We start from the raw sequence: 12,219 nt of genomic DNA on the forward strand, positions 1-12,219 counted from the left end.
TTGCATCTAACAAATCCAGACTTTGCACAGGACTTGAACAGAACATTCATTGCTCTTTACTTAAAGCATGAGAAACATACAGAGAGTACAGCATATATATGCTAACAACAAACATCTCTGAATGCAAAGCCTCTCCCTCTAGCTCATCATTTCCCTAGTAGTCCTTGGGGAAACATCTGTGTTCAAGTAGCCATGGTTTCCCCCGCCTCATCAGGCTACTGCAGCAGCTTCTCTCAGCTTGAACTGGTGAAAATGGCTCAAGACCCAAAAGAGATCCGCTCTTGCCCTTTTATAACATTCCAGTCCCTCTATCAGGTGACTTGTGGATCTGCTTCCTCAGCTGACTTTATTGTCAGGTCATCTCTGCCCTGACAAACCAGTTCTTCTGGTTGGAAGCCAGTCCACTGTCTAGGGTTTTTGTATTTCAATCGAGGATTGTCCCAATTTATTGCTAGTCATGCATCACTACACCTTGGATTTCAGTCTGTCAGGTCAGTAACAGGAGAACAGAGAAGGTAAAGAACCCCACATCCAAAACGGAGCTTGCAGTCTGACACAGATACATATAAAGAGCCCCCAATATCAAACAAAATTCATAAGTGGTACATACAGATCCCCAGTTGTCACAGTACCTGAAGCAATTACTTAGCTAAAAGTGTAATAGAACATTGTACTGTCCATTTCTGAAAATGAAATTTATATCGCTTAGAGCTTCAGTATTGATTCTCCCCCACCAAAACTTATTAGAAAACTATTTCTCACTGAAGTCTCGCTGCATACAAAGGTTTACATTTATAGATCATTTGTCTGAATTTTCCATGCACAAAAAAAGCAACTCTTTTACAGTTGGAAAGAGTTTTTTTCTTTCTTTCTTTGTCCATTATATAACTCAAGCAGGATTTGTTTCCCCTCAAAATTCCCAAGGAAAAAAAATTCACCTTTGCACTGAGAAGTTTCACCCAAAAGGAAAAATTGAGACAGTTACTAGTAAATGAAAATGGAGCATTTACTTAACTATCATGTTTGGAGTAGTTACAGAGAAAAGAGTGAATATGGATACTGGTAGTACAAAAATCATGTTTTAAATTACTATGGAATAGGAACTCTGCTACTAAAGCATAAAAGTTCCACCCCTAATAATAGTAGTTATTCTTTGCTCTGAATCAGAGGATCTGAAAGAACTTTAGAAATAGTTAAACAAACCTCACATTTTCCATGTGAAGTAGGCAAATGTAATTATTGCCATTTGAGAGGGGTGAAAACTAAGGCACAGCGGTGAAGTGACTTTGGTCAAAGAGACATTCAGTGACAGATGTGTGAATAGGTCACTTAAATCTGGACTCCCAGTTCCCTGTGCTAACCATTAGATACAGTCAATCATATTAAGTAAATTACAGGTGGCATTAAGATGAGAAGACCTATTTACAGTGAACATGGGAGATTCCGGAAGAGTCTTACCTTTTCAGGCTGATCAACGTAAGCAGAAAGACCTGGCTTCACTGACTCAAAGATCTCCCCGTCCAGCTCTGGAGGCTGCTCTGCACAAATGAAACAAAGCAGCACATGAGAAAGCCTATACCACCAGCTCTGCTGCTCTGTAGCTTCAAAGTTAGGACCAGATTATTTCACATGAGATCATCCATGATGACCATCCCCTATATCTCCCTGCAGATAACAACCATCCCTTTCCAATACAAACACTGATCCTCCTTTGCCAGGGAAAGATTTAACAAAATGTGCCCATTGTGCACCAAATTCATTAACCACCTGTTAAAAACACATCAAGTTACAATACAAGGAAACATACCAAGTTTCCTAAGGACAATGCATGAAAACGCCATCCAAGCCTCAGTGAGACTTATTCCCCTTACACAACTGCCCAGATTAAAGCGTTCGGAAACCGAGAATTTTTTTTCTATGCCCAGAAGGTCAACAGCCTTTGTTAGATTAACAGGGAAGAGAGTTGCACTGTGAAGCCCCACCACACACTGAGAACAACCACCACCCAGAGTTTGGATCTAGGGGCTGATAGCAGAACTGCCCCAGCTGTCCCAAACTCTGGGATGATGCATGAGGAGAAAAGCATCTCTAAGGCAGCCAGGGCCTAAGACAGTATGATCAGGGTGTGGAATCCTGCAGGTTGGATCTCTGAGAAATGGTCTTATTTGTTGGAATTCTGCCATTCAGCCTTACCTGGGTTTTTCTGCACAAAGGTGTAAATGTGAATTCGGGTCCCGGTGCTTCCTGCGTCAAACATGATGCCATAAAAGGTGTTGGCAGTGGCATTTACAAGGCACACACGAGGTGGAAAGAGACCCTGAAACCACATCTCTGGGCTTGGATGGGAAACAATGCAGTAGATAGAGGAAAGGGCCAGCATTAGAAAGATGGCGAGACAGGTAGCTGCCATCCTGCAAGAAAACCTTGGGGCAGCTGGAATATGGATCAGTGTTCACAGAGTTGCAGGACCTCCTGGAGAGTGAAACAGGAAGAGAGGTTACCAACATCTTTCTCCTTCATACCTCTGTTTAAAGGAATCTGCCCAGCACAGAAGCTACCCACCCTTAAAAGAGAAAGGTGTCTATCCTGACTGCCCCTACCCAAAGGACAGGGCCCCCGGCTATCCCCACCCTAGATACAGGGGCTCTCCCTCTAAGTGCTGCAACTGCACCTAACTAATTTTTCCTTTCTGTTGCTGCAGACATCAGCATGGAGCATTGAAAAACCGAGTCCCATGGTACCTAATCTTGACTTTGTACACAGAATCTTCTCTCTCACCTGGACTTCCGGATCAGATTTACAGTCCTGGGACTTTCCTGACAGCTCAAGCCTCAGCTGAATTCACACCTTATATAAGTGGCGCTCAGGGCTGGATCTCTCCGTCCTGACATCCACATATGGGATGCTGGCCTGCACAAAACACAAATGTCATTCAGTACCACAAACAAAGAGAATTTCATCTCAGGCTGATGGCAGCTGCTTGGAGAGATCAGTGTATGGGGAGGGTAAACGGCATGGACTGCCAGTGGCACAGTGGTCACCAAGAGGGATCTGTGCTGCAGGAGGGGAGACTAAATGGTGACACGCACCGGGCCCCAGTTTCTCAGCCCCCTCTAAGTGTTCAAACTTCTCTGATGGCTTTTTGCCTATAAGTTGGTTGTTTATCCTCCCCTCTTGGTACAGAGTTCTCGGCTTAAAACCAGCCAAACTAGGATAAACTATTTTTACGCTTTGACCAGGTATCTCCCTCTCCTTCACAGAATGAAAACTGCTCACATGGCCTATAATATGCCAACATTAGTCACCGTCTCCCAAGTGCATGACCTAGTATTAGGTATCAAGATTCAGCTGCTTTCCCCTCCCATTACCCCTCCACTCTGTGATTAAAGCCTCCCTGCACACTTGTCTTGACAGGAGATGTTAACAAAGGAGACACAGGTACAGAAACTGCACAGTCACTAATCAAGTGCTTAGTTAAAGCAAACAGAGGAGAATATAGTTGTCTTTATTATTTGTATTGAGCAACACCAAGAGAACCCTATCAGGGCCGCACTGCGAACACATATAACAAAAGTACTCTAGCACAGTGTTTCTCAAATATGGCCACTGTGGCCACATGCGGACACCAGGGGCTTTTCTTGCAGCCACAGCCTCCTGGGCTGTGATGGGGGTGGGGAGCAGTGGTCCCTCTCTCAGGGCCACTAGTGGGGGTTGGGCCCTGCCCCCCTTCGGAGACACAAATGCTGGAGGTACAGGCAGTTGGTGAATTCCCCACTTTCCTGGGGGGGGGGGGGGGGGGGGAGAGGGGGCGAGGAGGGAGGAAGCTTCGGCCATGGGGCTTCAGGCTTCATTCACAGGGTAGCAGGCTCTGGTTCCAGGCTCTGGTCCCAGGCTCACCATCCATGCCATCGTCCCTGGGTCCCGTGGTCTCCCTGCCCACCTCCCCAGCCAGGGCTTAATTTCTCCCAGGATGCTGTGAAAAGTGATATTAACAAACATACAAATATCACTTTTTACAGCAGCAGACTGACTACCTAGCAAGTTTTTTTTTTAAAAGCAACCAAAAAAGCAAAGCAAACAACAACAAAAAGACAAGAACATGCAAAGCACCTTATCTGGTTTTCTATTTTGTTTAGGTCCAGTAAAGAATAGAGACCACTGTACATTATTTTTATTACCAAGTCTGAAAAAAACCCTACATAAATAAATTATAATGATTTGGACATGTATATGTGCATATTTATTTGTTTTTCCTAAAGTTAAGTAATATTTTAGGAAAAATTGTCAGCGTGGCCACCAGCAAGAGTTGGTGGCTGCACTCTGAGACCACCAAAAAATTGTTGTGAGAACCCCTGCCTAGCACATAAAGCACACCAACACAACTCAGCCACCTCAAGATCCTCCCTCACACCCTCCTCCTGGACCTGTCTGTCTACCCCACACCTCACTTGTGTGCATATCCATCTACTCTGCTTGAGAATCTTGCCTGCTCCTCGTCCCTGCACTTGCCACCCCGTGGATCCTTGCCTGTTTCTGGCCCCAGTGTCTGTCTCTCCTGTAAGGATCCTTACCTGACTCTTGCCTCTGTCAAGAGAGAATATGAGGAGCTGCTCTGTGCCCCAGGGCGTAATAGGATATAAAGTCACATTAGGAAATCCTGCTCTTTGATTGGTCAGTAGCTGTGGTGCTATCTTAGCACAATACAGCTCAGGACTATTTTATTTATTGAAAGGAATTACAAATAAAATCCATGCACTTGCCTCAGGTCATACCTCTGATGCAGCCACGCTGTGGAGGCTTTGGATTACATCACAGATGCATGAGATACCTACATCCTTGTATAATCCCTAGAAATTTAGTATGAAAATAATCCACTAATTTCCCTCATTAACACTATTTGGCTATTGTCAGTTTTTTCTGGTAGATGAGGCTTTCCCTTCCACCTGCTCCTTTCTAAACCTCTTCCTTGAACATCTCGTCACTCATCTGCTCTCTCCTTATCTTCCCAGCTTTCCATGCCTCCCCATGCTCTCTTCCCCCATCCCCCAAATTAAATCTGTCAACTCTTCTTCCCTCGCTCCTCACCGAAGTGCTGCCAGGCCAGAGCCACTTTGAGCCTCTCTGCTAAGAGGTGTGGAGTGCTCCCAGCCCAGTGGCACTTCAGTGGAAGGGAGTTGGACAGCCTTAAAAAGGATAAGGAGAGAGTAAGAGGAGAGAGGTGGTGGAAGAGATGGGGAAAACAAGACAGAAAGTGGGAATGGAGAAGGGTGGTAGCAGATGGAAAAGGGCTAAGGGGAGGTTGAAGGAGCAGAAAGAGAAGTCTGGGGCAGAGCTGTAAATCTCCTCTCCTGGAAAAACCGATGGAGAGATTAGGTACTAAGAAACAGGAATGTATTTTCCAGTTTTTTTAAAAGTCAAATAACTTTTAACCTGCATGGACTTTTATTGGTGTAACCTCTCCCGCAGCTCATTCTATGAATAGTTTATTCAAATATTCCACAGGAACATGGACGTAGGGCCATTTGATAATCTTGCAGACATTTCAGGGTGTGTGTCTGCTTCTATGCTAATGACTTGCCCAAGGGATGGCTATTTCCCCAACACAAGGCATACCTAACTTTGTCCCATTGCTTCATTAGAATTTTGGCTTGTGGTCGGGGCTCTCCAGATGTTTAGGTCAGCTTATGGTCTAAGCAAATGGTCTCCTCTATGTTGACAAAAGCACTAATCTTGGGATTAATTATTATTTGTATTGCAACTTGGTTGGGCCCCATTGCACTTTGCATTGTACAGACAGAGTAAAAGACAGTCTCACCTCCAAAGAGTTTACAATCTTTGTTTAAGACAAGGTGCAACAAGTGGGGAGAAACGAACAATTGAGAGGGGCGAGAAAGACGACAGGATAAACAGGAATACTAGCATGTTTTGCACAGACTGAATGTTCAATTTAGTAGGTATAATAAGCAGATCAGCAGAATTAATCTCATCTTGCTACCTGCCTCCCCTTATCAGATGGCAGTAATAATTATTTGTAGTATAAAATGCAAAGTATGTTAGCCACACACCTGAGGCAAGACTTAGGCAACTGCTCCTCCACTCCAAAGATTCCTGACAGGCAGCTTACAATAACTGGGAAGCTGTGACAGCGAAGACTGAGCCTGTACTCACCTCTTCTTCACTTTCAGCTAACATGACTGAACTATTTATCACGCAAGCTAGTCGATCAGGGAGGCACATGAAATTTCACGCTCGTTGTTCTTTATGAGTTTGGGTTTATCATTGCTCTAGTGCTGACAAGCATGCATGCTTAGTTGAGCCAGATAAGTACAAAGGGCAGGTTCCAGACAACTAAATGTTCAACTGAGATCAATAAATTAGCAAAACATTTAACAAATTGACATAAAGTTCATTTCAACAGCATTAGCTCTGCCAAAACTGAGCTGTCATTATTTAAACTGGAAACACTCACAACCAGCCACAAACCCCTGCAGTAAAATCAACACAGGGCAAATTTATATATTAAAATGAGAGAAAATTTAAAGTACAACCAAGGTGAAAGCACTGAGGCAAAATGAATTCAGCTGTTCTGGATCTTCAGCATTTAAGTATACAATCCTCATACAGTGGAGGGAGGAACAAGGTTGCCCCAGAGTCAAGATGGAACAGGAAGTCCCAGGGCAACAGAACTTGCGAAGCAGAACCTTATTTCAGCTCTGCCACATGGAAACCTCAGCAGTGTCTGTTGGGGGTGAGGGGAGAGATGGTATTGTCTGTGGGGCCATAGGGGAACTTGTGCCCTCCCTGCTTGAGTGCGTTAAAATCCAGGGCCCTGTGATTGGCAGGTCGGATACACAGCCTGGGGAAGGACACCAGCAAGCCTGCTCCATAGGTCACCTCCTACCACAGCCTCTGCCTCTCAAAAGCCACCACAAGGTGTGCTTGTGGACTTTCAAGGGGTGTTCTGCCTCTCAGCGATGCAGAGCCTCTTCTCCTTCAATCATGGCCTGTCATTCCTGGTCTCCACAGGGGCCTCTGGTGACTCAGTAATGGGGGTTGCTTCCAGCAATGTGGAGCTCCTGAGGCTTCTCTGCAGGGGCTAACAGCTTAGGACTGCCCCCTTCCTCTTTCTGCCTAAACTGAGCTGGGATGCTCCCTTTTGATCTTTGCCTCCATTGTGAGCCTGCCCAGCAGGTGTGGCTGGGTGGAGCCCTCTGGGCCCAGAACTGCTCTTTAACTCTTGATTCCGCAATATGGGGCTTATACAACCCATCACAGTGTCCCAGGGTAAGAAAGTCTCATTCATATCTCCATGTATCCCATGGAGTGGTGAGCTAGAGCCGGTTTGCAGCGGTTCACTAGAACCAGTTGTTAAACTTAGAAGCCCTTTTAGAACCAGTTGTTCTGCAAGGGACAACTTGTTCTAAAAGGGCTTCTAAATTTAACCAGCCAAAAGTGGCGCTGACTCCATGGGTGCTCCAGCCCTGGAGCACCCAAGGGGAAAATCTGGTGGGTGCAGAGCATGCACCGGCAGCTCCCCGCCCCACCCCTAGCCCCAGCTCACCTCCACTCCCTCCCCTGAACGTGCCACCCCGCTCTGCTTCTCTGCCCCCCCCACCCCAGGCTTCCCGCGAATCAGCTGTTCGCACGGGAAGCCGGGGCAGGCTGAGAAGCAGGCGGCGGCTTCGCACTCAGGCCCAGGGAGGCAGAGGTGAGCTGGGGTGGGGGGGGTGCGAGGAGGGCCGCCTGCGCCGCAGCAGGTAACCCAGGGGAGGGGTGCAGGGGAAATGATTCACGGGAAGCCGGGGGGGGGGGGGGGGGGCGGAGAAGTAGAGCAGGGCAGTGCGGTCAGGTGGAGGAGGCGGAGCGGAGCGGAAGTGAGCTGGGTCCGGTGGTGGGGCGGGGAGTTAAGAACTCATCCTTTCATTTCATTTTTACTGTCAGAACAAATGACAAAAATGTCACTAACTTATTTTTCTCAGTATTCTACTGGCTGGCATCTTCAGCAACTTGAATACAGTATTCTGTGGTTTTCGTTTCAGATGTAGAATCAATAGCATTAAGAAGAAACATTTTTCCCTGTATGGTTGTTTGTTACTTTTATTAGATCGTTTTCATGTTTGATCAATCACCTTGCATAATATCTGTTTATTCTTTTAGCCCTTCCTTTAAATTTCCTCTCCCCCTGCACTTGTAACATCTAATAGCAGACCTGTCTGTTCCAGAATATTCAATGAGAAGTGCTTCAATCCCTTCTTTAAATTGTTCATATTATGCTACGCTCTTTAAATTTTTCATTTTGTGCTACATTAAAAGGTGATGGTAATATACAAGAAGGCTTGAAACTTTGACTTTCAGTTGTTTTTATGGCACAATCACCAACTGATGTTTGTCATTTTTAGGCTGTCAAAGAAAAACCGACTGCTTCTCAAAGAAGTTGATATTAAAATGCTGCTGGAATGCGTAGAACAGGGACAAATTGCTACTACAATACTATTAATAAATTTTAGCTACATTTCAATGGTGATGGCACAAAAAGTATTTCACTTGCAGGCTCAGCAACCTCAATATTCTACTCTCCTGCTGACTTCTACAGACAAAGTTTCATTCAATGATGTATTTAGTCTTGAAGAAACCGATTTTCTCACGAGCAAGAATTCTTTGTATATTGCTTTTTACAACTTTTTAATAACATTTACTTTTTACCTTATAAAGAATTTAATCATTTCACTAAAATCAATAACTTGCTTTCTACCACTTCAACTTTAGGCATGTTGAGCAAGATAAATTCATATACTGATACTTGGTAATGAACAGACACTTGTCATCTGTCTGCAATATTGACCAGAAGTTTCCATGTTTACTACAGTTAGAATGACAAACATCTAGTGAATTCAACACTGTAATCTAAAGACTGAAAAAACAGATGAGCTAGCCAGCTCTATATAGAAATATTATCAGATGCTCTAGTTTTGTTTGGCAGAATCTAGAAAGTTCTAGATTCTGGCAAACTAAGCCCCCCTCAGACAGTTTAGAGCTCCACTTACTCCCAGTTTTAATACCCAATAGCAGTTTTTTCTGTCTTTATTATTTGTATTACCATAGTGTCTAGGAGCCCTAACCTTAGATCAGGACCCCACTGTGCTAGGCACTGTACAAACACAGCACAAAAAGATAGATGTCAAGTGTTTTATAGGCATGATGGCAAAGGAGGTTTTAAGGACGGATTTGAAGGAGAACAATGAAATGTATTTGCAGAGGTTTACGAGGAGTTTCTCCCAAGCATGGGGCAACATGGAAGAAAATATGTAGGTGCTTGTTTGAATATTTAACAGGTGGGTGATGGAGACTGGCATCATGGGAGTTGACCTTTTGATACAGAACAAGATATGACAGGTAGGGTGGGGATAGGCCATGAAAGGCCTTGAAATTAAGACAAGTAACTTTTGCTTAATGTGACAGAGAAGGAGGGAACAGAGAGGGGTAGCATGGTCAAAGTGACGTGCTAAAAGAACCATCTTAGCAGCAACATTCTGAATGGATATGAATGGAGTAAGAATGCATTTGTCAAGGCCAGAGAAAAGGATGGTGCATAAGGCCCCACCTAACTTGCGATATTGCAGAAATTGCGGATGCTGCAATATTAGGCTTCTACCGCAATTTTGACAGTGGGAGCCCCACTGTGCGTGGTGCTGACAGTGGGAGCCCCTGCTGTCAGCCTCAGGTCCCGGCTCTCAGCCCTGGGTGGCCGACAGCGGGAGCCCCTGCTCTGAGCTGCTGGCTAACAGCAGAAAATCGTGGAAAAGTAATAATAAACTTTATTACCACAAATAATAAGGTACATTATTTTATCCATGTTGAGCTTGAGCTAACAGACATCCATGAGAGGAGATCAGAGAGACAGGCTAATATTTTAGTTTGAACAGAGGGATACAAATCTGGACTAGAGAGGCAGATCTGTGAGCCTCCTGCATAGAGATGGTAGTTGAATCTGTGTTTGCAGATGAGATTACCCAGAGATAAGGTGCAGATGGAGAAGAGAAGGGACCAAGGGCAGACCCGTGGAACTGTCACAGAAATGTGAAGGGTGGATGAGGAGGATGCTCTGAAGGATTGATTAGAGAGGCAGGAGAACCAGGAGAGGACAGAGTCCCAGAAGCCAAGAGAGGACAAGGTTTCAAGAAGAGCAGCATGGTCAACTGTTTCAAAGGTGGCTGACAAGTCAATGAGGATGGAGTACTGGTTCTGAGATTTTAATAAGAAGAGATTATTATTTTGGTGAGAACAGTTTCAGTTGAGTGACAGAGGAAGCCAGTCTGGAGAGGATCTAGGATAGAACTAGAGAAGAGGAACTCCAGCAGCAACTGTAAACAGGGCATCAGATGAGCTCAAAGATAAAAGGGAGATTGAGCGGTAGTTGAACAGGCAAGTGTGATCATGCGTAGGTTTTTTTTTGTTTTTAGAAGATGGAAGACACTAAAGCATGTTAACCTCTGCATCTGTGACCAGGGAGAAGGAAGAAAGTGTTTGGAGGAGGAGGGAAGTAAGGGAAGGCAAGCAAAAGGATGGGGGAAGGTCACATCATACTTTGTTGATTTTTTCCTGGAATAAATCAAGATCCTGTGCAGAGAGAAGTGGAGGGTTTGCGGAGAGAGTCAGAGGGCTAAAAGGCAGCTCAGGATTGAAGGCGTAAAATTCAGTTAAGCTGGAGAAGTAGAGTTGTTAACTGGGAAGATGGTAGAACTGAAAGAAGACAGAAGGATTCTAATGGAGGAACTCAGTCTCGTCATGGGATTTCTACCAGAGATGCTCTGCAGCGTGAGAGCTGGAACAGAGGAAACAGAGTTGGGGGTAAGCCAGGGCTGGGGGTTGGCAGGGCAGACCTTGCAATGGGACAGAGGGGTAGAGAGTAGATGACAGCAACATGAAGAAGGAGAGGAGAGTCAGATGCAGTGTCATTCAAAGGAAGAGAAAGAGGTGAGAAGAGGGAAGATATAGGGATTGGAAATAGCAATCAGAAAGAAGCCCAACATATTCTGATCCTGAGAAATGAGTGTAAGAAAAGGAGAGGCATCAGTAAGGTGGGGCAGAAGCAGTGTCAAAGGGATCCAGGTCTCAGTGAGGGTCAGGAGCTGGACACTGTAAGATATGAAAAGGTTATGGATGCTAAGATCATTTTAGAAGTGGAGTGGGCATTCCACCCATTCCTCTTTCCCTAGGCTGTTCTATAACTCGTTGTTTCCTAATAGACCTAAGAAGAATATTTACAGTCTCATAATTTCTCTTAACTTTTTTGAATAGTTAGCTTTCATTCACAGATTGAAGTTAGAGCAAAACATTTCCAGTGTCAAAAAGCTTTCAAACATGTGTTGTGTTCCTGTAAATATTTCAGAGCAATAACGAAACTGGAAAAAAAAAAACACCTTTTTTTTTAAAAAAAGCAACCTTGCTGATGCCAGAGGCAAATATGGGCATAGAGAGTATGGGGATTGGTGGGGAAGAGCAAGGAGCAGCAGGGGGACTGGTAGCTGTGTGGAGGGCTGAGGTAGATGAAGGTATGAAGACGGGGTTGTTTTTGGGGGGGGGGGGGGGAATAAAGCGGTCGGTATAGGCAAGAACAAGGAATTTATGGTGATGGAGAGAGCAGCAGATCTTTGTGGGCAGGGCAAGAATCTGTGGGAATGAGGGGATCTATGTGTTAGGAGCAAGAGTAAGTGTATGGGGAGCAGAAGGTTTCCATAGTGGGGCAGGGATGAAGGATGAGTATGGGGAGCAGAAGTTTTAAATGAAGGAAGCAGATGGGTCTCCATCGGGTAGACAGAGGGTATGAGAGAAGTGGGTATGGGGAGAAACAAAGTGAGCGGTGGAGGTCAAGGATGGAGAGGGGAGGGGAGGGAGGGAGCAGGAGGAGATCTGAGAGACGGAGGCAATGGGTATAGGGGGAGCAGAGGATCTCCGGATGGCGCCGGGTGTGGGTACAGTGGAAGGGTGAGGGGGGAGCGGAGGGTCCTGGGTCTCTGTGTGGGAGCCAGGCTGGCTCGGGGTCCGCGCAGGGCTGCACAGGGGGCTCCAGTCCATGGGACGGGGGCGGTGTCACGCCCCCCGCGCGCTCCCGAGGTCTGCACTCACCGCCTCGCCGGTGCGCTCGGGACCCCACATCCCGCCGGTGCCGCGTGTCACGTCAGCATCACGGTCGCATACTTATCTCGTCACTAGCCCCCA

The 12,219-nt window shown here is 45.7% G+C and overlaps 1 protein-coding gene across 4 annotated transcripts in view; it reads right to left on the minus strand.

Moving 5' to 3' along the window:
- The window catches only part of ENTPD5 (ectonucleoside triphosphate diphosphohydrolase 5 (inactive)), a 37,120-nt gene extending 24,907 nt beyond the window's left edge, over positions 1–12,213 (minus strand). Inside the window, exons 1-4 of one of the 4 annotated variants that reach the window (XM_027827622.3) lie at positions 12,127–12,213; positions 2,779–2,910; positions 2,194–2,472; positions 1,459–1,538 (exon numbers count right to left, since the gene is read on the minus strand). In XM_027827622.3, coding sequence (XP_027683423.1) covers positions 1,459–1,538; positions 2,194–2,410 — 297 coding nt within the window. In that variant the 5' untranslated portion in view covers positions 2,411–2,472; positions 2,779–2,910; positions 12,127–12,213. Of the gene's footprint in view, positions 1–1,458; positions 1,539–2,193; positions 2,473–2,778; positions 2,911–6,065; positions 7,128–12,126 lie in introns of those variants that run through there. The other 3 variants (XM_007065230.4, XM_037900664.2, XM_043549947.1) reach the window with 3 other exon arrangements.
- Between the last annotated feature and the right edge of the window lie 6 nt (positions 12,214–12,219).

Source organism: Chelonia mydas, chromosome 6, assembly GCF_015237465.2.
Source record: "Chelonia mydas isolate rCheMyd1 chromosome 6, rCheMyd1.pri.v2, whole genome shotgun sequence".
In the NCBI taxonomy this organism is placed as follows: Eukaryota; Metazoa; Chordata; order Testudines; family Cheloniidae; genus Chelonia; species Chelonia mydas.